The sequence below is a fragment of the Mustelus asterias genome, chromosome 1, assembly GCF_964213995.1.
Source record: "Mustelus asterias chromosome 1, sMusAst1.hap1.1, whole genome shotgun sequence".
Taxonomy (NCBI): Eukaryota; Metazoa; Chordata; class Chondrichthyes; order Carcharhiniformes; family Triakidae; genus Mustelus; species Mustelus asterias.
The window spans coordinates 112,391,264-112,417,716 of record NC_135801.1 but is presented as its reverse complement, the minus strand read 5'-3'; the positions used below and the strand labels follow the sequence as shown (position 1 = coordinate 112,417,716).

The window sequence follows — 26,453 nt, the reverse complement described above, 5'->3', positions numbered from 1 at the left end:
AGTTGAGTCCACAACATAGATCCTTCTGGGACATCATTAGTCACATACTGCCAATTACATTACCTCCGCATTATCCCTACTCTGTTTCCTCCCACTCAGCCAATTTCCCAACCAGGTCAATAATTTGTGTTCAGTTCCAAGAACTTCAACTTTAGCTAGCAGCATATTATGAGGAACTTTATCAAATGCCTTCTGAAAGTCAATATAAATAACATCCTTCGGTATTTCAAAAACATTTGACTCTCTAAAAATCCATGCTGGCTCTGAGTGGCTGAAAACTTAAGGTGTCCAGTCACCCTCTCTTTAACATACACTGTAGTAATTTCCTGACAACAGATGTTAAGCCTAGCAGACTATAATTATCTGGTTTCCTCTCTCACCTTTCTGAAATAATGGAGTGATAGGCACAATTTTCCAATCGAAAGGAATGGTTACAGAATTGCAAATACTTTGGAAGATCATATTTAGAGCATCTGCAATGTTCTCATCTACTTTCTTTAAAACCCCAGAATGAAATCCATCTGATCTGGAAGATTTTTCACTCTTAAGTGCCATTATTTTCTCCTTACTCTTATTTTGGTGGGCCCCTGGCCCTGATTCAACACTGATGCAAAGTAATTATTCAACATGTTAACTATTTCCTTATTTGAATTGGCAATATCACTTAGCAATCTTCAAAAAAACCCACACAGCACCTGACCACTCTCTATTTCCCAGTATAATTGGGTGTTGATTTTGATATCCCTTGCAAGTTTCTTCTCATTCTCTCTTTTTGCAGCTCTTCCTTTTTTGTCATCCTTTGCATCATTCCCATTTGAGGGTACTGTGCTACATTTTCCATTTTTGCATGTTTTTTTCTTTTGTTGTCCATGCTGTCTGTTCCAGCACATCGTGCACTAGTCTCTTAGGGTTATAAGCTAGATCTGTGCCACAACTTATTTTTTGATGGCCTCCCATTGCCTTCACCCATTCACTTATATTCCTCTGCACAGCCTCTGTCTCATCACATTGCAGTCAGCCTTAAATTTAGAATCTTAGTAGCTGTTTTGTTTTTCTCTCTTTCAAGCACTACAATGAGCTCAATCATATTGTGATGGCTATTAGATAAATCTGGCTAAATTACTCATAACTATATCTAATATGGCATGCGGTCTCATCAGTTCTAGGATATATAATGCAACAGGAAACTATCCTGAATGCATTCAAAATATTAAGGGGTGCACGTTGAGAAAATCATGCTTGCCAAATCACGACATGCACTCATGGTAAGAAAGACTTCTTGACAAAAGTACACATGAAAAAATTGGTCCTAATGTCCCAACTGTAAAAGTGCATAATGCATTGTCTGGGTCAATGGTTGGCATATGATAACTAACAACTGGCTGTATACTTTCTATACTGAGTTTTGAATTTCAACTTTGTGGCTCAGTGCATCTTCCACTCCCCACCCTCACCCCCAATCCCAGCCCTTTGCTTGTCAGCTTGCTTGGCTCTCATTGATATATCATCCATTAAAGTGTGCAGTTGATCAATGGCTGCGACCATTATAACCCACCATAAAAATAAATCATTTAAATTAAACTTGGAAGTGTGAGACATATCACCTACAGGGCGGAACGGTAGCACAGTGGTTAGCACTGTTGCTTCACAGCACCAGGGACCCGGGTTCAATTCCTGGCTTGGGTCACTGTCTGTGTGGAGTTTGCACATTCTCCCCATGTCTCATTGTTCCACAGGAGCAGGCTGAGGGTAAGAGAGTGTGTTTCTGCATTTGATTTATTTATTTATTTTTCAGTTAAATTTGTGTTAAAAATTGGAGGGTTTTTTTCCAAAACAGGAAGTAGGCCCAGGAGAAGCCTGGGAAGGTTTTTGGAGGGTTTAAAAGCAGGCCGCACTTTTGAGCGGGCAGCATCTGGAGCGGGCAGTGGAGTGAGCAGGTAGCAGAGTGTGAGCTGTAAGGGCTTCGGCTCACAGGGCTTCGGGGGAAAGGGCAAAGCGGGGTAAGTTTTTTTAAAAGTTTTTTTTTCTCCATTCCTATAAAGGAAAAGGGTAGCTATGAGTGATAGGCCAGTTTGTTGCTTTCGGTGTGGGGTGTGGGAGTTCCCGGAAACACCTAGCCACCCGGAGGTTCACATTTGCGCCAGGTGCGTGGAACTGCAGCTCCTGAGGGACCGCGTCAGGGAACTGGAGCAGCGGCTTGATGACCTTGGTCTAGTCAGGGAGAATGAGACACAAATTGACATGAGTTATAGGCAAGTAGTTACACCGGGGCCTCAGGGGGAAGACACGTGGGTCACAGTTAGGAGGAGTAAAGGTCATAAGGGTAACGTACCAGAGAGTATTCCAGTGGCTGTCTCGCATAATAGGAAGGGCTCGGCAACAGGGGAGGGGAGTGAGCAATTAGTGGTGGGGTCACCTGTGGTTGTCCCCCTCCAAAACAGGTATATTGTTTTGGATAGTGTGGAGGAGGATGACTCTCCAGGGGTAAGTCACAGTGACCAGGTCGCTGGCACACAGTCAGGCTCTATGGCCCGGAAAGGAAAGAGAGGGGTTAGGAGAGCAATAGTGGTGGGGGATACGTTGGTTAGAGGCACGGACAGGCGATTCTGTGGGTGCGAACAGGATTCCCGGATGGTAGTCTGCCTACCTGGTGCTGGGGTAATGGATGTCTCTGAGCAGATAGGAGGCATATGAAAAGGGGAGGATAAAGAAACGGATGTCATTGTACACATTGGTGCAAATGACGTAGATAGGAAGAGCAGGGGGATCCTATGAGAGCAATTCAGGGAGTTGGGAAATAGGCTAAAAAGTAGGGCCTCCAGGGTGGGAATCTCTGGGCTGCTCCCAATGCCTAGGGCCAGTAAGGCTAGGAATAGGGAGATAGTACAATTGAACGCTTGGCTAAAGGACTGGTCCAGGAGGGAGGGCTTTATATTCCTGGATCACTGGGAAGTTTTCAAGAGAGGAGGGCACCTATACAAGAAGGATGGGTCACAACTAAATTGGGAGGGCACGAATATCCTGGCTGGGAGTTTTGCTAGTGCAGTTCGGGTGAGTTTAAACTAATATGGCAGGGGGCTGGGGATCAAAAAATTATGTCTACAAGTGTAGAGACTGGGGACGAGCTTGGGGCAAGGACAAGGCTGGCAAAGAAGAGGAGCACTCTGAGGGAGGATGACCTCACTGGGCCTGGAGGTCTGGAGTGCTTATACTTCAATGCAAGGAGCGTAGCAGGTAAGATAGACGAACTTAGGGCCTTAATGCTTACGAGGAATTTGGATGTGGTTGTGGTGACGGAGACTTGGTTGAAAGAGGGACAGGACTGGCAACTGAATATTCCGGGGTACAAGTGTTTTAGGCGAGACAGAGGAGGGGCCAAAAGAGGTGGGGGAGTAGCAGTATTAGTTAGAGAGCATATTACAGCGGTGCAGAGGGAGGACAATTCAGAGGGGTCGTGTAACGAGTCACTGTGGGTGGAGCTCAGAAACAGGAAGGGTGCAGTCACTATGTTGGGGGTATACTACAGGCCCCCCAACAGCCCAAGGGAAGTGGAAGAACGGATATGTCAGGAGATAATGGATAGGTGCAGGAAAAATAGGGTTGTTGTAGTGGGAGACTTCAATTTCCCTGGTATAGACTGGAAATCGCTTAGGGCTGGGAGTCTGAATGGGGAGGCATTTGTAAAATGCGTACAGGAAGGTTCTTTGGAACAATATGTAGATAGCCCGACTAGAGAGGGGGCTATACTGGACCTAGTACTTGGGAATGAGCCCGATCAGGTCTTCAAAGTTTCGGTAGGGGAACATGTGGCAAATAGTGACCACAATTCTGTTAGCTTTAGGATAGTGATGGAAAAGGATGAGTGGTGTCCCAAGGGTAAGGTGTTGGATTGGGGGAAGGCTAACTTTAGTGGGATTAGGCAGAAATTGGCAGCTGTTGATTGGGAGAGGCTGTTTGAGGGTAAATCCACATCTGGCATGTGGGAGTCTTTTAAGGAACAGTTGTTAAAGCTGCAGGATAGGCATGTGCCTGTAAAAAAGGATAGGAAGGGTAGGATTCGAGAACCGTGGATAACCAGGGAAATTGAGAGATTGGTCAAAAAGAAAAAAAGAGTGGCGTACGTTAGATCCAGGCAGCTAAAAACGGAGGGAGCTCTGGAGGAATACAAAGAAAGTAGGAAAGAACTCAAACGAGGAATTAGAAGGGCAGAAAGGGGTCACGAAATGTCCTTGGCAGACAGGATTAAGGAGAATCCCAAGGCATTTTATTCCTACGTTAGGAACAAAAGGGTTGTCAGGGGAAAAAAAAAATCGGACCTCTCAGGGACAAAAGTGGGGAATTATGCTTAGAGCCCAAAGAAGTAGGGGAGATCCTAAATGAATACTTTGCGTCGGTATTCACAAAGGAGAGGGATGTGTTGACTGGGAGTGTCTTGGTGGGGAGTGTTGACCCGTTAGAGAAAATCTCCATTACAAGGGAGGAAGTGTTAGGTTTTCTTTAGGGAATATAAAGACTGATAAATCCCCAGGGCCCGATGGAATCTATCCAAGGCAGCTCAGGGAGACGAGAGATGAAATCGCTGGGCCTCTGACGCAAATCTTTGTCTCGTCACTGGATACAGGTGAGGTCCCAGAGGATTGGAGGATAGCTAATGTGGTCCCGTTATTTAAGAAGGGTAGGAAGGATAACCCGGGAAATTATAGGCCGGTGAGCTTGACGTCCGTGGTCGGGAAGTTGTTGGAGAGGATTCTTAGAGATAGGATGTATGCGCATTTAGAAAGGAATAAACTCATTGACGATAGTCAGCATGGTTTTGTGAGAGGGAGGTCATGCCTCACTAACCTGGTGGAGTTTTTTGAAGAAGTGACCAGAATGGTTGATAAGGGAAGAGCCGTGGATGTCGTCTATATGGACTTTAGTAAAGCGTTTGACAAAGTCCCTCATGGTCGGCTAGTGAAAAAGGTTGGATCTCATGGGAGCGGCGTGGGCTTGGAGGGCCGAAGGGCCTGCTCCTGTGCTGTATTGTTCTTTGTTCTTTGTCTGCGTGGGTTTCCTCTGGGTGCTCCCACGCTCCAAAGATGTGCAAGTTAGGTGGATTGGCCATGCTAAATCATCCCTTAGTGTCAGAGGGACTAGTGCAGATTTGATGGGCTGAATGGCCTCCTTCTGCACTGTCAGATTCTATGATTTTATGGTGTCCTTGGATAACCACAAATTCCCTTTCAATACTTCTTTAATATAATATTTTATTTTGTTTGATGCTTAAGTTAAAATCCAAAGTGTATTAAAAAAAATACTTACTCGAAAGGAGTCCGCCCCACCACAGCCATTCTTTTAGATAGGCATATCCTCCTTCACCTGCAAAATCATTATAGAACAATCAGACTGATGGATTGAATTTGAGCCCATGTTTTCCCTGACAGCTGCTGTCAGTGGGGACACCAAATGTTAGTGATTTCCCACCCCACTAATGCTCATTGCATTTGTTAAGGATCGTTAACTTTGATCTCATCACTGTAAATTTACCTTGGACACATAACATTAGTCGACAGACAAGCCAGCACAAGTTATAGATTATAAAAATATAGATTTTTTCTTCAGACCAGGATTTTAAAATATTAAGAAAACCACCTTTGAGAAACTCCAACTTTTATTCAAGGTTTTTCAAAACTCCATTAAACAAATGTTATTTTCTTAAAATAGTATTTAAAATACCACTGCAAAATGAGTAAATCTTTGAAGGAACTATGAATTTATATAAAATGAACCATGTTGATATTTTAATTTTAAGTATTGACAAGTCAGAAAATTATACCAAAGTTTATTTATCACTTACACAGTACATAAGATTGGTCAACTCATTGATTATAGTTATTTGACTTATAATTCCAGTTGCAACCAGCAGGAGAGATAATTAAGTTGCCAAAGTGGTGTTGGAACTTGGACCAAAGAACCTTATCAATTAATGTTGAACTTAAACAGTATACACATGACTTTTGTCAAATTTCTACGACCTTTCTTTAATTCATTGATGTGGGCCTTTACTGCTTCAGACCAAAAGATGAGAGGGGGAAGAATAGGAAATATCAAAATCGTATTAGAAAGAAGAATGTAAAACAACCTTCTTGTGTACATTGCATTATTTCCATTTTTGAATTACCAGTCAAATTCTTGTATTTGCAGAAAACAATTTTAAAAATTCAAAGCCTTATATATTTTTAGCTGCTGAATCCAAATGACGACAAACTGAATTGCATAGCTGGATACTATGCAAATTATTAAATAGCAATCTGCTGCAACTAATGTTCTCTTGTCAGTGTTGGCAAAAACATATTAGCTATCCATCTCCATTACTTCATGATGTTAGTCAATCTGGATCCAAGTCCTCCAAATGACAAATATTTTTCATTCACTTGTGATATTTGTTCCAAATTGTAATATAAGCATTAACAGTCCACTAATGAAACAATGAGACCAAATAGAGACAGCCACTCCAAGGCATTTTATTCATACGTTAGGAACAAAAGGGTTGTTAGGGAAAAAATTGGACCTCTCAGGGACAAAAGTGGGGACTTATGCTTGGAGCCCAAAGAAGTAGGGGAGATCCTAAATGAATACTTTGCGTCGGTATTCACAAAGGAGAGGGATGTGTTGACTGGGAGTGTCTCGGAGGGGAGTGTTGAACCGTTGGAGAAAATCTCCATTACAAAGGAGGAGGTGTTAGGTTTGTTAGAGAATATAAAGACTGACAAATCCCCAGGGCCTGATGGAATCTATCCAAGGCTGCTCAGGGAGACGAGAGGTGAAATCGTTGGGCCTCTGACGCAAATCTTTGTCTCGCACTGGACACAGGTGAGGTCCCAGAGGATTGGAGGATAGCCAATGTGGTCCCGTTATTTAAGAAGGGTAGGAAGGATAACCCGGGTAATTATAGGCCGGTGAGCTTGACGTCCGTGGTGGGGAAGTTGTTGGAGAAGGTTCTTAGAGATAGGATGTATGCGCATTTAGAAAGGAATAAACTCATTAACGATAGTCAGCATGGTTTTGTGAGAGGGAGGTCATGCCTCACTAACCTGGTGGTGTTTTTTGAAGAAGTGACCAAAATGGTTGACGAAGGAAGGGCCGTGGATGTTGTCTATATGGACTTTAGTAAAGCGTTTGACAAAGTCCCTCATGGTAGGCTAGTGAAAAAGGTTGGATCTCATGGGATAAAGGGGGAGGTGGCTAGATGGGTGGAGAACTGGCTTGGTCATAGAAGACAGAGGGTGGTAGTGGAAGGGTCTTTTTCCGGCTGGAGGCCTGTGACTAGTGGTGTACCGCAGGGCTCTGTATTGGGACCTCTGCTGTTTGTGATTTATATAAATGATCTGGAAGAAGGAGTAACTGGGGTGATCAGTAAATTTGCGGACGACACAAAACTGGCAGGACGTGCAGATAGTGAGGAACATTGTCAGAGGCTACAGAAGGATATAGATAGGCTGGAAATTTGGGCAAGGAAATGGCAGATGGAGTTCAATCCTGATAAATGCGAAGTGATGCATTTTGGTGGGAATAATGTAGGGAGGAGCTACACGATAAATGGAAGAACCATAAAGGGTGTAGAGACGCAGAGGGACCTGGGTGTGCAAGTCCACAGATCTTTGAAGGTGACGTCACAGGTGGAGAAGGTGGTGAAGAAGGCATATGGCATGCTTGCCTTTATAGGACGGGGCATAGAGTATAAGAGTTGGGGTCTGATGTTGCAGATGTATAGAACGTTGGTTCGGCCGCATTTGGAATACTGCGTCCAGTTCTGGTCGCCACACTACCAGAAGGACGTGGAGGCTTTGGAGAGAGTACAGAGGAGGTTTACCAGGATGTTGCCTGGTATGGAGGGGCTTGGTTATGAGGAGAGATTGGGGAAACTGGGGTTGTTCTCCTTGGAAAGACGGAGGATGAGGGGAGACTTAATAGAGGTGTATAAAATTATGAAAGGCATAGATAGGGTGAACGGTGGGAAGCTTTTCCCCGGGTCGGTGGTGACGTTCACGAGGGGTCATAGGTTCAAGGTGAAGGGGGGGAGGTTTAACACAGATATCAGAAGGACATATTTCACACAGAGGGTCGTGGGGGCCTGGAATGTGTTGCCGGGCAAGGTGGTGGAGGCGGACACACTGGGAACGTTTAAGACTTATCTAGACAGCTATATGAACGGAGTGGGAATGGAGGGATACAAAAGAGTGGTCTAGTCTGGACCAGGGAGCGGCGCGGGCTAATTGTTCCTTGTTTCTCGTTTCAAGGCTTCATTCTATGATCATCTTGCTGGTGCCAGTACAGAGCGAGACTGCGGATAGTTGGGAACCTGTCTCGGGGGCAGGGAATTCATATGGTGTTCGTGGAAGTGGAAATGACTAGGGTTGGGAAGCATTTCCCGATCAGGGCCATTGTGATCTCCTGGACTCGTTTCGATCGCCTCAGGGGGTCGGAGAGGAATTTCCCAGATTTTTTTTCCCCATATTGGCCCTGGGGTTTTTCACTCTGGGTTTTCGCCTCTCCCTGGAGATCACATGGTCTGGAATGGGGGGGTGGGGGTGAGTTAATAGGTTGTAATGAACAAAGCATCGTAGCTGTGAGGGACAGCTCGGTGGATAGGATATTGGTATGTAGATAGGCTGGAAAATTGGGCGGGGATCCTGGATTCAGGATTCAATCCTGGACCGGGGAGCGGCGCGGGCTTGGAGGGCCGAAGGGCCTGTTCCTGTGCTGTATTGTTCTTTGTTCTTTGTTTGTTCATTTCACATAGAAAACAAGACTTACTTTTACACCGTGCTTCATCACAAATCTCAAAGTTTATGTTGCAAATAACAATCAGATGAAAAATAAATTAATGTTTTGATCATGTTGTATATAAGGAAAATATTAACAAGGAGACCAGAGGAACTCCCTGCTTCCTACAGTGTCATTATATCTTTTTACATACACTTATTCTCCAGGTGTGCTTTGTATCAAGGCTTGTTGCTGAGTCTATCAGGAAGGATAAGGGCATATGAAGGGTGATGTTGCAGGCAGCTCCCTGTAAGGTTAAGAGCTCCCTGTACATGGGTGAAGTTATCATTTACTTGGATCAGCTGTCAGTCTGCGAGGGTTTCCTCCCAAACTCCAAAGATGTGCAGGTTAGGTTGATTGGCCATGCTAAATTGTCCCTTAGTGTTGGGGGGATTGGTGGGTAAATATGTGGGGTTACAGGGATAGGGCCTGGATGGGATAGTTGTTGGTGCAGGCTCAATGGGCTGAATGGCCTTCTTCTGCACTGTAGGTATTCTATGATTCTATGAAAAACCATTGCATCTATTCCTAGATTTCTTTGCAAATGCACATTCCCGAAAGAGGTGGTCTTTTCCACGCTATTATCCTCAGACAGTGTTCAGCGGCCATGAGACACTGGATGTGCATGATGCTGTAATGGGAGAGCCCTTCTCACCATCAGACAGCTACATCTCTTTTGTTGTTTGAAAATTCTACCTGATATCTGACACCCTTCCGGGATCTTCCTCATCCTTGATATCCGACAGATATTTTTTTCAGAGGCAAGTGGCAAGGTCCATCGGAATGTAACACTCTACAAAAATGTGGCCAGAGCTATCCTGGGACAGATCAAACCTTAATGCATAGTGACATTTGATGTTTGTCTACTAAAGATTTATGTATAGCTCGATGCAGCTGCACAGAAAACTGACCGTCAGGATGAGGGTGATATTGAGTAGGTTTTTTCCTCTTTTATCTGATATCTTATACGTGGTCCATTTTGATCTCCAGATAAAGTAGAAGTCAGTTCTGGTGACTAGCACTGTGTAGATAAAAGGTCGGGGCCAGACCTGCCTCATGTACAGGAGGACAGACTGAGAGCACACACCCACCTGATGACCTGGTTCTTAACTCTTAATGGAGAGGGGACATTGCACCCATTATTCCTAGTTTCTGCTTTAATTAAGCTATATGCTGCTCAGCAATCTTAGTCACTGTCCTGACCCCTCTGAATCATAGGAGAGATCAGCAATGATCTTATTGAATGGTGAAGCAGGCTCAAAGGGCAGAATTTGCCTACTTTTGCTCCTAATTCCTATGTTCCTATCTCAGTAAAAGACTTTCTTTGGTCTGCTTGAAACTTTTTGGTCTTACAGTGCAAAGAGCTAACCATGACGCAGTGTTGCAGAGTGGCATATTCCAAGGTCCAGGACAACCAGGAGACATAGACAGATAGGGCGGCACGGTAGCACAGTGGTTAGCACTGCTGCTTCACAGCTCCAGGGACCTGGGTTCAATTCCCGGCTTGGGTCACTGTCTGTGTGGAGTTTGCACATTCTCCTCGTGTCTGCGTGGGTTTCCTCCGGGTGCTCCGGTTTCCTCCCACAGTCCAAAGAAGTGCGGGTTAGGTTGATTGGCTATGCTAAAAATTGCCCTTAGTGTCCCGAGATGTGTAGGTTAGAGGGATTAGTGGGTAAATATGTAGGGATATGGGGGTAGGGCCTGAGTGGGTTTGTGGTCAGTGCAGACTCGATGGGCTGAATGGCCTCTTTCTGTACTGTAGGGTTTCTATGATTTCTATGATAAGGAGAATGGATGAATGCATGAAATTTAATTCAGGGAAATGCGAGGTGATACATTTTGTAGGAAGAGCAAATAGATGCAATATAAAAGTTACAATTCTAAAGAGGGTGCAGAAACAGACAGAACTGGGGATAAAGGAGAACAATTTGCTGAAGATGGTGGGGGAGTTTGCAAAAGTGGTTAATAAGACACATGGGATCCTGGGTTTGATAAGTTGAGACTGATTAGAACAGCAAGGCAGTTATGCAGATTCTTTATACAAGTCTGGTTTGGCCTCAGCTGCAGTATCATGTCCAGTTCTGGTCACTGTATTTTATGAAGGAGGTGAATGCTTTGGAGAGCGTGCAGAAACGATTTCAGAAAATGGTTTCAGGGATTTGAGACTTCAGTTACATGGATAGCCCCAGCTTCTTCAGTGAGGAGAGAGAAGATTTGATACAGGTATTCAAAATTATGGAGGGGTCTGGCAGAGTAGAGGGGTCTGGCATAGTAGAGAGAAATAAATAGTTCTCATTGTCAGTGTTTAAAACCAGAGGAGACCGATTTAAGGTGATTTTCAAAAGAACCAATTGCAATACGAGAAAAAAACATTTTATTCAACAAGTGGTTAGGATCTGGAAAGCATAACCTCAGCGGATGCAGATTCAATGTGGTTTCCAAATGATAACTGGATAAGAACCTAAAGAGAAAAAAATCTGTGGGATTACAGGGAAAAGTAGGGGGCACTTGGGACTGTCCGAGTTGCGCTGAATGCTGGCATGGACATGATGGGCTGAATGGCCACCCTTTGCTCTGTAACCATTCTACGTGCTGAAGGATGCACTGATGTTTGGTGTAGCCATCGTAAAGAGCACAGTTTACGGCTCTCCTGCCATTGTACACAGAGTATCTGAAATGAGATGGAAACCCCTTGGGCTATATGTAGCAGGAAATGTTTAATGTAATGCAAATGGAGATGTAATCTGCACTATCAATGGAGAGGGACATCCTAACTCATCTAGTTGGCCTTGCTGTCATTTTGAGAGCTGTGACAATTGGACTGCACCATTACAAATTATGGATAAAGTCTATTTTTGAAAAAAAGCAAAGAAAACGGCATTGGTTTCATATCTCATTTTTAAAACTAAGCAACACATCAAGACTGCGTTAGACTATCGGCTGTAGATTATGTGTCGAGGAATTTAAAACTCAATCTTCGACTCAGGCAGAAGTGCTATCACTGATCACAGCTAACAGGAAAGACATCAGAATGAGTGGAGTGTATGAAGGGGAAGTACTCAAACCTTGAATAATATGTACATGAAATATATATATGGATATATTGTTTTGTCACAGATGGCACAAAATAGAAAAGTTTAATGTTGCACCGAGTTAAGATCACATGGGACCTTAGCTGCATTGATCTTTGGTTAGTAAAGGAACTGCCAATGAACACGCAGACAAATAAAAACCTCAACCTCATGCTCTGCTCTCTGTTTCCCTACTCCACCTCACCATAAGGGCAGAGAAGGATTGGAGAAGGAGAAAATCTTTAAATCTAACCTCAAACCCACCAATTCTTGACTCCTGTCATAATTAAGGCTGTTATTCAGGTTATCAATGAGATTCCTGTGAAAGGCTGTCAGTGGCCTACTTAAAATTTTAAGAAGTTACAACACAATGATGTTATCAGTGTCATGATGTAATGGGGTGTGATACTGTCTGCAGAACCACTGCACAGGAGCAGACTGGCCATAAGAAACCAATATAAATGTTAATACATTTCTTTCTCTCCTATGGGCTAGAAAGAGCAGAAATACATAACCCCCGAGGCATCTCAATGAACCCTGAACCTACTCCAATTAAGGAAACATCCAACCTCAGCCTATCTGATCTTGAAGAAATCCCAGGATTCCCACATACCCTCAGCTGCAGTTTCTTGCTGTATAATTCTGGCTGCGAACCTGGCCAGATATCAGACACCGGGAACTTTTATTTATGGTGGCTCAGTGGTTAGCACGCTGCCTCTCAGCACCAGGGACCCAGGTTCAATTCCCAGCTTGGGTCACTGTCTGTGCAGAGTTTGCACATTCTCCTTGCATCTGTGTGGATTTCCTCCGGGTGCTCTGGTTTCCTCCCACAGTCCAAAAGCAGCACTGGTTAGGTGCGTTGGCCATGAAAATTCTCCGTTAGTGTACCCGAACAGGCACCAGAGTGCAGCGACTAGGGGATTTTCACAGTAGCTTCATTGCAGTGTTAATTTAAGCCGACTTGTGACACCACTAAATAAATTTATGTCAGCAGGGTTTTCATTTTGCTGAATTTGTGCATTTTTTCTCATGCCCTCTCCCACCCCCTGTAAATAGAGGTCAAGATGTCAGTACAACATAAAGCATCAGAATTCACTGGATACGGTAACGTGCTGATAATATTCTGGCTGATCAGTGCTGACAAACTGCATGTCACAACTAGCCACGCTACTCCAGTGCAGTTGTAATGCTGGAAACTACGCAATAATGTGGAACATTGCTGGGTTGTCCCACCACTAAAAACAGGATAGACCTAATTCAAGCATGATAATAGGCTCTTCCGCAATCATCAGTAAAGCAATGCCAGGAGTCATCAATTGTAGCCATGTAAATATTTAAGAATGGGCCGGATAAGTGGTTGAAAGTGGAGAGGAATCAAAGGACACAAGAACAAATTGATGGGATTAGGATTACAGCTCATGTGAAAGAAAATGGCAGAATGTACTGTTTGGGACAAGTGGCCTGTATCCATATTGTAATTTAATTGTAGCCATGAAAATCTGGGTATTATACTACAGGTGGAACTTGCCTTTGTGGAGACCAAGTCTGATGATGAGAGGGATAGTCAGCATGATTCCTGCTGGTGGAGGGGCAGGTGAACACACACGATCATCATCTTTTGCACTAGTTAATTATGCATCCCCAAGGAACTCTGAATTTTGTGGCTAGCGGGCAGGAAGTCACCCACCATGCCATTACCTCACGGTGCTGAAGGTTCATGCAGCATACATAAGACAGCATCCGGCTAGACATTCACTACAGGCCAGGAGCTCCGTATTACTCACCCAGAGTCCTTGAGGCTGTAGCTCATACTGGAGAAGCTGGCAGATGTGAGCCACCCGGGGCTAATGACAGCACCCTCAACATTGCCTTGTGCTGATCTCTAGATAAGAGAGACACTGGCAATACTTGCAAGGACAGGCCAATGCGCATCACTGGAATGTTCACGCTCAGCAATATCTTGACATTATGGAGGACCTGCTGCCTCTTGCTGCTCAGGTCCGTGCTCCTCCTGGCCCTGTGCCAACAAGTGATGAGTTTTCCTTCTTATCTGCATGAGAGCCATTACCAAGGCAGGGTTTCCTAAAGCCTGCATCTTCAATGCCTCAGTGGATGTGTGAACAAATTCCCTGTGTCCATGTGGGTTAGGTGGATTGACCATGCTAAATGGTCCCTTAGTGGATCAGCCATGGTAAAAACACAGAGTTGCAGGGATAGGGGGAAGAGGACCTGGATAAGATGCCCTGTCAGAGAGTCAGTGCAGACTTCATGGGCTGAATGGTCTCTTCTGCACTGTGCAGATTCTATGATTCTATCAAGTGATACATTAAGCGAGCATGTCTTTTACAGGTTTCTCTCCATCTCCCAGCCAGCAAAACTGTGCTAAACCCTTCACCTGGCCTCCATCTAGACTCAACATCCCCATGCCATCCCTTCCAGGTAAAGGATATCTGGAGGTCCAGGGATGGGTATTCCTTCTGTTCATCCATGAATGCAAATGGAGACATTGCCCTAGAGCAATGTACAAGAAGCCTCAAGCAGATACTTACTCGCTTGTCTTCACTACCCTCAAGACTCTATACAGAGCCAATTACCTTGCCAGCATAAGAACATAAGAAATAGGAGCAGGAGTAGGCCATCTAGCCCCTCAAGCCTGCTCTGCCATTCAATAAGATCATGGCTGATCTGATAGTGGGTTCAGTTCCACTTACCCGCCCACTCCCCATAATCTTTAATTCCCTTAATGGTTAAAAATCTATATCTGTGACTTAAACACATTTAACGAGGTAGCCTCTACTGCTTCATTGGGCAGAGAATTCCAAAGATTCACTACCCTCTGGGAGAAGAAGTTCCTCCTCAACTCTGTTCTAAATTGACTCCCCCGTATTTTGAGGCTATGCCCCCTAGTTCTTGTTTCCATTGTAAGTGGAAATAACCTCGCTGCTTCTACCCTGTCTAGCCCCTTCATTATCTTATATATCTCTATAAGATCTCCCCTCAACCTTCTAAACTCCAATGAGTACAGGCCCAGTCTACTCAATCTCTCCTCATAAGCTAACCCCCTCATCTCTGGAATCAACCTGGTGAACCTTCTCTGTACCCCCTCCAAAGCTAATATATCCTTTCTTAAATAAGGGGACCAAAATTGTACACAGCACTCTAGGTGCGGCCTCACCAGTACCCAGTACAGCTGCAGCATGACCTCCCTGCTTTTATACTCCATCCCTCTTGCGATAAAGGCCAACCTTCCACTTGCCTTCTTGATTACCTGCTGCACCTGCAAACTGAGTTTTTGTGATTCGTGCACAAGGACCCCCAGGTCCCTCTGCACAGTAGCATGTTGTAATTTTTCACCGTTTACATAAGTCCATTTTACTATTATTCCTTCCAAAGTGGATAACCTCACACTTACCAACGTTATACTCCATCTGCCAGATCCTTGCCCACTCACTTAGCCTATCCAAATCTCTTTGCAGACTCGGTGTCCTCCACGCAATTTGCTTTCCCACTCATCTTTGTGACATCTGCAAACTTTGTTACCCTACACTCAGTCCCCTCCTCCAGATCGTCTATGTATATGGTAAATAGTGGAGGCCCCAGCACCGATCCCTGCGGCACGCCACTAGTCACTGATTGCCAACTGGAAAAGCACCCATTTATTCCGACTCTCTGCTTTCTGTTAGATAGCCAATCCTCAATCCATGCTAACACTTTACCTCCAACTCCATGTACCTTTATCTTATGCAGCAACCTTTTGTGAGGCACTTTATCGAATGCCTTCTGGAAATCTAAATACACCACATCCACCGGTTCCCCTGTCAACCGCACTCGTTATATCCTCAAAAAAGTCCAGTAAATTAGTCAAACATGACTTTTCCTTCATGAATCCTTGCTGTGTCTGCTTGACTGAACCATTCATTTCCAGGTGTCCTGCTATTTCTTCCTTAAATGATAGATTCCAGCATTTTCCCAACTACGGATGTTAAGCTAACCGGCCTGTAGTTACCTGCCTTTTGTCTACCTCCTTTTTTAAACAGTGGCGTTACATTGGAAAACAGCTAATCAGCTGGCACCTCCCCAGAGTCCAGTGAATCTTGATAAATTACAACTAATGCATTTGCTGTTACTTCTATCGTTTCTTTTAGTACCCTGGGATGCATTCCATCCGGACCAGGGGACTTGTCTACCTTTAGTCCAATTAGCCTACCCAGCACTACCTCTTTAGTAATAGTGATCGTTTTAAGGTCCTCACCCCCTACAGTCCCATGACCATCAATTATTGGTAAGCTATTTGTGTCCTCCACTGTGAAGACCTACACAAAAAACTTGTTTAAGGCCTCGGCCATTTCCTCGTTTCCTATTATTAAATCCCCCTTCTCATCTTCTAAGGGTCCAACATTTACTTTAGCCACTCTTTTCCGTTTTATATATTTGTAAAAACTTTTACTATCAGTTTTTATTTTTTGTGCTAGTTTACTTTCATAATCTATCTTTCCTTTCTTTATTGCTTTCTTAGTAGTTCTTTGTTGTTTTTTTAAAGCCTTCCCAATCTTCTAGTTCTCCACTAATTATGGCCACTCTGTATGCATTGGTTTTTAAATTTGATTCTCCCCTTTATTTCCTTAGTTATCCATGGCTGGTTATCCCTTTTCTTACATTCCTTCTTTTTCACTGGAATATATTTTTGCTGAGTACTGAGAAAAATCTTCTTAAAAATCCTCCACTGTTCCTCAACTGTCCCACCAATTAGTCTGTGTTCCCAGTCTACATTAGCCAACTCCACCCTCATCCTATTGTAATCCCCCTTGTTCAAGCAGAGGACACTGGTTTGGGACCCTACTTTCTCACCCTCCATCTGCATTAGAAATACTAACTGCATGATCGCTTGTCAGCAAGGGCAATTCACCCAGATGGATGGAGGTTTGGAGTCACTACTTTTCTCTCCTCCACAAGCTGTGCCCTATGGAGGTATCCTTCTCCCTCCCTCCCTTCATCTCTCTGACTGCAGCCAATGCAAATTGCACAGAATGAATGGCAGATCCACACCTTACTAGGATCTCCATTTTCTGAGACCCATGAGTCAGCAATGTGGCCTTCACCATGGAGAGAACACAATTGAGCACCTTTGACATCCAGTTGCCTCAATCATTAGGGTGTCCCTTTATTCAACCACTTGTGTTGAGCGCGAACTCCACCCACCCAAAAGACTCTCCTCCCATCTCGGGAGATTTCACTGACTGACCAACTGCATCAAGCCCAGTTTGGAAAAATGTTGCATGTCACCTTTCAAACTCACTCCACCACCCCCTACACCCTCACCCCACCACCATATATACACCCCAATTTTACCATTCCTCTCAACGTTTTCCTGAACCTCCCCCAGTTGCCCTGGAACTTACCACAATCCACCTTCACATACCTTTCCTTCCCACAGAACTAATGCCCATTACCATCCTCATGCCCACCCTGACCCTGCCCCCTTCCATTATCTGAACCACCTACGATGTCCTCCTCTCTGAACCAACCGATGAGACTTTACTATTGGACTCTCACCTTAGACCTGCCACTCTACAGCATCACACCACCCCCTTTTACTGTGACTGTTCCCTCCTATCACCCATACTCCAAATTCTTCCTCCCAGGTCCCAACCGTCAACACCAATGACCCTGCCCCCTGAGAAACCCTCACCCTCTTCCTTCTGCTGACAAAGCACCTCCCCCCTGCAAGCCTGCCTTCCCCGTCCAGCCTTCACTCCATACTTCCATGTTACAAAGCCCTGCTTCTGGCCATCACCTGCCTTCCTTGTCTAGCTTTGGTAGCGTTTGGTATTAGTACTCGAGTGAAGTTATGCGATGTCCCCAAGAAGGAGAAAGCAACATCTATGGACCTCAAAGTCATAGAACAGTTGAAACTCAGTGGTGAACACCACTTATATCCAGTGGAAAAACTGAATGTTCTAAATTCTCACTGGTGGGAAACTTAATTTGGAGGACATACTTCATTCCTAAAAGGTAGCCTTCTCATGAGCATATGAGATGCTAATACACGCAAATGGAGTTCCAAATTTGTTGTGTTCATTAGGAAATCCGATCCGCCTTGAAAGTTGAGAGAATAAATTTGCACGGTTTATCTTGCTTACTACGCAAAGCCAATGTTCTAGCAAATGCCAGTGTTGGAGTAAATTACATGTAATACTTGAAACTCAAGACTAAGGGAATGCTCACAATGCAAACAAGGATGACTCACCGGCTCTGGTGATCCCTTTTTCAGATAATTGCAAGAGGCCTTTCTTCTTAAGTATAAAACTGCAGCCAATGAGGAGACTAGAAGTGACTGCTAAGGCCAGCCCAATATACAAGTTGTACTGTGTTTCAGGCCACGTTACTGTTTCATAGTCAGTCCCATTGAATTTTTCATGTGTTTTGTGGAGATGACCATCTTTTACTTCAGTTATGTTGATGATCTGACACAAAGCCCACTGAGTCGCATTACGGCAGGTTAATGAAATGAAGGAACCTGTAGAAGAAAAACAACCTTTTAAAAATCCATATAATATTTCAAGCTTTGGGACCTACAGGATAAAAGCATTTCTATTCCACATTCAAACACAATAATCACCAAAATGTGAGAAATTTCTATAGTTGCATTTTAACGTCTTGCCTGTGATTGGCTGCTGCTGCTTCTAGGTACTCCTATCAGGACTTATGATGTCATGGTATGTCACACTGGCCTTTCTTGTGCCAAGTATGATTAAATGTTTAAATAAGGTTAGGACTTAACAAAAATTAACAAATACCTTCCTCATCTAATATTCAATTTTCTTTTTCAATTAAGCAAAATAGATTGTGAAAAGACACTTGTTCAGGGGAGAATTTATTCAGCTTAAGTTCCAAAAAGTGCGCACAAATGGTTGAAAATTTTGAATACAACCTTTTGGCAGTTTATGCAGGTTTGTTCTGCATACCCAAATATATTTTAATGCATTTTTTAAAGACTTTCTGGTATACACTTCGGAATAGATGTGGTTAGGCAAGATGTTGATACATCTGAAAACACCTAGTTACTATTCATTTGAAAATGAAATGGTGCAAGCTGTAGTCACATTCAGATGCGACAAAGGGAAACAAGGATAGAATCTGGGGGGCTCTAGAATTATTTATATTGCAGCACAGAGAAAAACGGCAGAGAGACACTCAGTCCATTTCAACAGGTAGTAATATAACCATGTGAGGGCCATCCCATAAGGCTGAACAAAAATAAAAGAGGATAATGGCACAGTTGACTATCAAATACTGTAAGACCTGTCAAGTTACAGAGCAGGTCATTTCTGACTTAATGCCAAGGCTATCATGGTCAGTCAGCAAAAGACTGGTGGATGGGGTGTGACAGAGAGCTTTGGGAGCAATGGCAGCAATGAAACATTTAAGGACTTGATACAAAAGCGGGGTTGGAGATGGGACAGTAGTTGAAGAGAATGGGTAAGGTTAAGGATACATTTTCTGTGGAGGGAGTTAATTTTGAAAAGGGACCACGTCTGATCACTGAAACATGTTAAAAATGTGAACCAGCTTAAGGGGTTAGTTGAGTGTCATGCAGCGGGGTTAGTTGCGTGGTCCACAGTAAAGGAGACTAAGGGAAAAAGGCTCAAGAAAGGGTTGGCCTTATTCAGAGAAGCAGGAAAGAAAAAACAGATCACGGCTAAAATTGGAGACTAGGAATACTGGAAGGAAAATGCAGCAGAGGTGACCTGTACAGATGTCTTTAGTCTTGAATGTAAAGAAATCCACGAGTTATTCACACTCACTACTGGAAATGAGTATGAATAGGGTGGGGCAAAGGTATTGGAGGTGGGGCAAAGGTATTGGAGGTAGCCCTAAATCATGGGGGAAAAATAAATTCTGGCTGCTCTTTGGCTTCCAAGATGGTCATTGGAGGATTTTCATGAGTATAGCAAGACTTGGTAATTAATGACATGATATATTCTTGCTTTTTATTGCCTGATTTGACCCATTGTGTACTGGATGCATTCTAATTTAATCAAACAAGCACAGGGACCATATTAACAAACTTCACAGCCTCAGAATTTACAAAAGCAATTTGCTGCCAGTTAATAACTTCTTAAGTACGTTCACTGTGGTTCTTTAGGCATCTGTAGCAAACATAGACATATCTTATACAAAGGGAATAAAAAGTAAGTGGATGAAAACCTTGAAGGGGCAAAACATGAACATTGAAAGCAATGTTTGCATTAAAAATGGTGCTTTCCTTTCAATAGGTTGTTAATCCTTAGTAAGAAAAGAAAATGTGATTTTTGAATTTGAAAATGGAACTGGATCACTTCCCCAAAAGCTAACTCAACGGTTACTCTCATACAATCTCCAATTCATGGAGGCAATCTACCCCTTCTGAACCCAGTTGGGACAGAATTAATCCAATTAGCCATTTCACAGAAATATTTTCATCTCCTCCAACCCTCCTACTTTACAGTGACAAAAACAAAAAAGGTCATAAAATCTCAGCAGGTCCTACAGTATCTATTCAGGGGAAAGAATAGAGCTAATGTTTTGAGTCCAGATGACACATCCAGACTCGAAATGTTGGCTCTATTCTCTCTCCACAGATGCTGTCGGACCTAAGATTTTCCAGCATTTTCTGTTTTCGTTTCAGATTCCAGCATCCGCAGTGTTTTGCCTTTACTTTATTGTGACATTCTGTTGTGATATTGTATTCATGTCAATGCAAACAATGACATGTACCTTTAAGAAGCTGCATAGTGACTTTGCTATGACATCACTGTGTACAAGGCTGGAGGAAAAAAGGTACAGCCTCCATGTTTGATGTTAACTAATGCCTGCGATCTCTATTCCAGACGTTCATTACCGTCTGTGACTCTACTAGTAAGACTTCATGTACACCTTGTGAGTTAGGTATGTAGTCAAGTAATCAACCTATGCAACTGTTAGGCTCCAGGCTAGACCAAGGCCTGTGCAGAGCTCTATGAAGTTTCTAGTAATAAACCATGTAATTCTGTTCAACCAGAATCCTCATCATTCTCAACATCTTGCGTAGCATATAGTGACAGATCTCTCAAGTCTACACTGAGACCATCACCATATATGGTGGCAGCAGGCCACAAGTGACCACAACATGTTCTACTTCTTCCCCTCAATCCAACCTCATAGGAATCAGAATACAGATGAGGAGGAAGTGATGTTTCAGTTGTACAGAGCCTCAGTCAGATCCATTTGGAGCATTCACATTTAAGCATCAAACCCTAAGATATATCAGAATGCGAGTTGAATAATGAGGAAAATCTACATAAATTTGTTTCCCTTTGAGTTTAAAAAGTTGGTGTTCAAAATGATAAGGGACTTGATAGGGCAGATACTAAAAAGCTACTTCTGCTGGTCAGGGTCTATAACAAGAGAATTAAATAAAATCAGAGCTCGGCTGTTTAGGATTGCAATCTCAAATCATTTTTTCTCCAACAAAGAGTAATGGAATTTTCTCCTGTGCACTATAGATGATGGTCTCATTGAAAATACAAAGACTATGATGGACAGATAAAGGAACATGGGACAGGTGAGCAAATGATTTTCAGGTACAGATCATCCATGATCTAATTGAATGCCAAAGCAGGGTTGAGGAGTCTAATTCTGTTTCTATGTTTGTATTCTTCTCCCTATCCCAAGCTGGTATCCAAAATCCCCAATTCAAATTGGAACTGCACTAAATTATTTGAACAGCTTCAGAAAAAGTATCGGAGTTAATGCTGACTACACAGTACTAACATAGAATGCAGTGTTTTAGTGGAAGTCTGAATGATATTAAGTTGATTCAAAATAATAGAAATGGGAAGATTATTTTCAGCTCAGAATTCTGGACTAGATTACAAGGACCAACAGATTTAAATTACTGACCACGTCCTATCTAAATGGCTCAACCATCCATGGGAAGAGGTAAAGAACCCTTACCAAGTTACTCCTGTCCACCTCTGGATGACTATATCCTAGCTTTAAAAACTTGGAAACTCATTTCAGGCAACAAAGAAAAAATCTGTCACAGCTTACCCTCTATGTGACCAACCTCTATGTGACCAAACACATTGACGAAGGAAGAGCGGTGGATGTGGTCTATATGGACTTCAGCAAGGCGTTCGATAAGGTCCCCCATGCAAGACTTCTTGAGAAAGTGAGAGGGCATGGGATCCAAGGGGCTGTTGCCTTGTGGATCCAGAACTGGCTTGCCTGCAGAAGGCAGAGAGTGGCTGTGGAGGGGTCTTTCGCTGCATGGAGGTCAGTGACCAGTGGAGTGCCCCAGGAATCTGTTCTGGGACCCTTGCTGTTTGTCATTTTCATAAATGACCTGGATGAGGAAGTGGAGGGATGGGTTGGTAAGTTTGCTGACGACACCAAGGTAGGTGGTGTTGTGGATAGTTTGGAGGGATGTCAGAAGTTGCAGCGAGACATAGATAGAATGCAAGACTGGGCGGAGAAGTGGCAGATGGACTTCAACCCGGATAAGTGTGTGGTGATCCATTTTGGCAGATCCAATGGGATGAAGCAGCAGTATAATATGAAGGGTACCATTCTTAGCAGTGTAGAGGATCAGAAGGACCTTGGGGTCCGGGTCCATAGGACTCTTAAATCGGCCTCGCAGGTGGAGGATGCGATCAAGAAGGCGTACGGCGTACTGGCCTTCATTAATCGAGGGATTGAGTTTAGGAGTCGGGAGATAATGCTGCAGCTTTATAGGACCCTGGTTAGACCCCACTTGGAGTACTGCGCGCAGTTCTGGTCACCTCATTACAGGAAAGATGTTGAAGCTATTGAAAGAGTGCAGAGGAGATTTACAAGGATGTTGCCTGGATTGGGGGGCATGCCTTATGAGGATAGGTTGAGGGAGCTTGGTCTCTTCTCCCTGGAGAGACGAAGGATGAGAGGTGACCTGATAGAGGTTTACAAGATGTTGAGAGGTCTGGATAGGGTAGACTCTCAGAGGCTATTTCCAAGGGCTGAAATGGTTGCTACGAGAGGACACAGGTTTAAGGTGCTGGGGGGTAGGTACAGAGGAGATGTCAGGGGTAAGTTTTTCACTCAGAGGGTGGTGGGTGAGTGGAATCGGCTGACGTCGATGGTGGTGGAGGCAAACTCGTTGGGGTCTTTTAAGAGACTTCTGGATGAGTACATGGGATTTAATGGGATTGAGGGCTATAGATAGGCCTAGAGGTGGGGATGTGATCGGCGCAACTTGTGGGCCGAAGGGCCTGTTTGTGCTGTGGCTTTCTATGTTCTATGTTCTAATTTCAGCTTCTCTGCCATTTGGCCACTCACACCTTCTATTTTCTCTATGGACTGCCTTTAGTAACCATTTCCCTTGTTTTTGCGGCTATGACTCATCTTTCATTCCCTCACCCTACAGTATAAATATCTCCCACTTTCTATGCTTTTACCTTTGACAAAGAGTCATCTGGTCTCAAAATGTCAGCTTTTTTCTCTCCTTACAGATGTTGCCAGACCTGCTGAGATTTTCCAGCATTCTCTTTTGGTTTCAGATTCCAGCATCCACAGTAATTTTCTTTTATCCAGTTTTTATTTAAAGAAACAAAATGTCTTTCAAGAAATGAAATATAATTCTGTTTCTTTCTCTACAGACGCTGTCAGACCTGCTGAGTTTTTATAGCATCTTCTGTTCTTATATCAAAAATCTAGCAGCGTTTGGAGCCATTCTTTGCTTTGTCGCACCCTAAGATTTTGAATTAGAAGATTGTTTGCAGATCGGTAATATTACATGAGAGGCAGAACCCCCAAGAATGTAAACAGGATTCTGCTTGGAGACCAAACTGCATCATCTGGTTTCTGAAGAGTAGCTGTGATGTAAATGTGCATTAAGTGTTACATGTGAACAAAATGAAGGTAAATGGGAAACCCCGATATTCATTTTAGAAGTATATTCTCACTTGAACAATTCCTTTTCAGAGAGGGCAGAAGCCTTTTTAAAGAAAAGGGCAAAGACAGCCATCTGAGTAGAAAATGTGTCACTATTAAACCCTAAACAAACTCCTCTATAAAAGCAGCAACATTAACATAAATATGAAGATATATTTGCTAGAGAGACAAAACACAATAATCCCACAATACAACAGGGCATTTAGCTTGGTAAGTACAATGCTAATGTTTAATAGGTGCAACGTTAAGTTGGACAATGCACTAAAAATCTGTACAAATAATTTTCCCAATACACCATTAGCAACCACCATTATGGAGATGCCAAATTTGCTGCAACAGATTCTCATTAGATTATGATCTTTGCTTTCCATTGTCAATTAAAATATCAACATAAAAAGAAAACATGTTTCTCCCATCTATTTATCCAAGTTATAATGCGACAACTATAGGGGAAACGATGTATATATTTTTATCACATTTAAATACAAGCTTATTTAGTTTAAACTGTGGTCACAGAACTAGACAACAAATACCGTAGATGTGAAACAGTTTTCCCCTCAAACAAGGAAATGTTATTCAGTATTACAACTAATTAAAGGTGAGTAATTCAAATTGAATTGCAAGATTGATGTTTTTTTTAAGTACTTACTCATTTTGGGAGCGAGAGATATTTCATAGGCTATTGGAAGATTTCACTTTAGAAAAATTAAATTTGCTTAATAATTAAAGATTATCTATGTAATGGTTCATATTAATCGAGTAAAATTGAGATCATAACAGTGCAACTTCTACATGGTTTGTTGGATGAAGTGGGTTTGATGAATGAGTTTTTTTTCTAATTCTAATAAAAACCATACCTTAATTGGATAAAAGTTAATTGAACACAATGTTTTATGCCAAGTGGCCCATATTAGTTAGAATACTTTGAGAAGTTTTGGGCTATGTACTAGAGTGTTCCACGGGCGCGGTTGACGCCTTCCGCGACCGCTGGGCGCCGCAGGGGCTGGGGTGTATTATCGACCCTGATAATCACCTTTTAGTTTGATGTTTTAAGTTTCCTTTCGACTTTGTTTTTGGTTCGGGCTGTTCCCCCTTCCTTTTGGGGAGCTGCCCCTTTTACTTTGTCCCCAAGTTAATTTGAGTTCGTTTACTTGGTTGGTGTTGAAAGAAATACTAGAGTGTGTTAATGCAATGGGGCAGATACACTGCTCTATTACTAAAGGAGATATCTGGCATGAATGAATACAAATAAGAGGACTTGAAAATGTTAGATTTGCCTTCATTAGACCAGAGAAGGTTGTATGGCAATTTGATTAGTCCAAAGATGTGCGGGTTAGGTTGATTGGCCAGGTTAAAAATTGCCCCTTAGAGTCCTAAGATGCGTAAGTGAGCGGGATTAGCGGGTAAATGTGGGGGTAGGGCCTGGGTGGGATTGTGGTTGGTGCAGACTCGATGGGCCGAATGGCCTCCTTCTGCACTGTAGGGTTTCTATTTCTATGATTCTATTATTTAAACTCCAAAAAAAGGGAGTGTAAACAGAAATACATTGTTTCCAATGAATGCAAAATCTAGAAGTGTAAAATTAGATGCAAGGCGATTTTTTTTAAAGAGGTTAATGAGGCTGTGAAATTACCAGAATTTGTGACCGAATTAAAAATCATGTCACCACTTAAGACTAGGTTAAATACATGGTTAAAAAAAAGGGAAGTAGAATGGTATATGGAAACAGAAAAAGTAAAATGAACTATGACTACTGCTCAGTCAGAGAATAGACACCAAAGTAGAATAGTTGAGCTAAACGACTTGTTTCAAAGTTATGTATCATTTCACTCTTTGTACTCTGACTTCTCAGCCAAATCAGGCAATTTGTACCCAACCTGCAAAACGTTGGCACCTGTGGACTGAAGTCAAATTATGAAATATTTCTACTTGAAATGGCTTGTATTATTCACGCAGTACAAATAATAAAACAATGCTGCATTATACAGGAAAACATCTCTGTTAACCGCATCAGAAACATTAGACAAAACAACCGGAGTACAAGCTGTAAGGCTTTACCCTCAACACACTGTTGATGTCCTGGATCCATTGAATGATTTCCGTTAGCGGCTGGAAGTGATATTTGAACAGAACAAACTCATCAGATCTTCTTAGTCAAAATGCCTTTTGTTAAGTTTCTCTCGAAAATGTGACAACTGCTTTTCCCCCTTTACTGCACGGACCTATCTTCTGCTTGCCGGCTCTGCCGATGCTAACCTCTTTTACCTGCGAACTTCTGCTTTTGCTTCCTTGAGCTATCTGCATTCCTGTTGTGGCTCCGCCCTCCAGCCACACGCTCCAGGTAACCGTCTATCACTCAGTGAGCATCCTATGGGCTGCATAACATTGCACCACACTTCCCAACCTAATATTACACGATACCACATTGCATTACACACCTCACATGACTGTCCCATAGCCTACTGCCCCACCCTACAGTCCACATGCACACCACATCACTGTCTCATCTACATTCCACAATATCACATTGCAATGCCCTCAAGGGTGGCCAGCTCTGAAGAAATAACAGGAGGGGCACTTTGACTGTGAGACAAGGAGTGCAGTGCGCTGGGTGGGGCATGCAAGAAT

At 43.1% G+C, this 26,453-nt stretch overlaps 1 protein-coding gene across 1 annotated transcript in view; it reads right to left on the bottom strand.

Moving 5' to 3' along the window:
* Positions 1 to 26,094, bottom strand: part of LOC144498491 (magnesium transporter NIPA2-like) — a 43,008-nt gene extending 16,914 nt beyond the window's left edge. Inside the window, exons 1-3 of the mRNA XM_078219723.1 lie at positions 25,884 to 26,094; positions 18,124 to 18,393; positions 5,302 to 5,358 (exon numbers count right to left, since the gene is read on the bottom strand). Coding sequence (XP_078075849.1) covers positions 5,302 to 5,358; positions 18,124 to 18,393; positions 25,884 to 25,914 — 358 coding nt within the window. The 5' untranslated portion in view covers positions 25,915 to 26,094. The remainder of the gene's footprint in view (positions 1 to 5,301; positions 5,359 to 18,123; positions 18,394 to 25,883) is intronic.
* Positions 26,095 to 26,453: the final 359 nt, after the last annotated feature.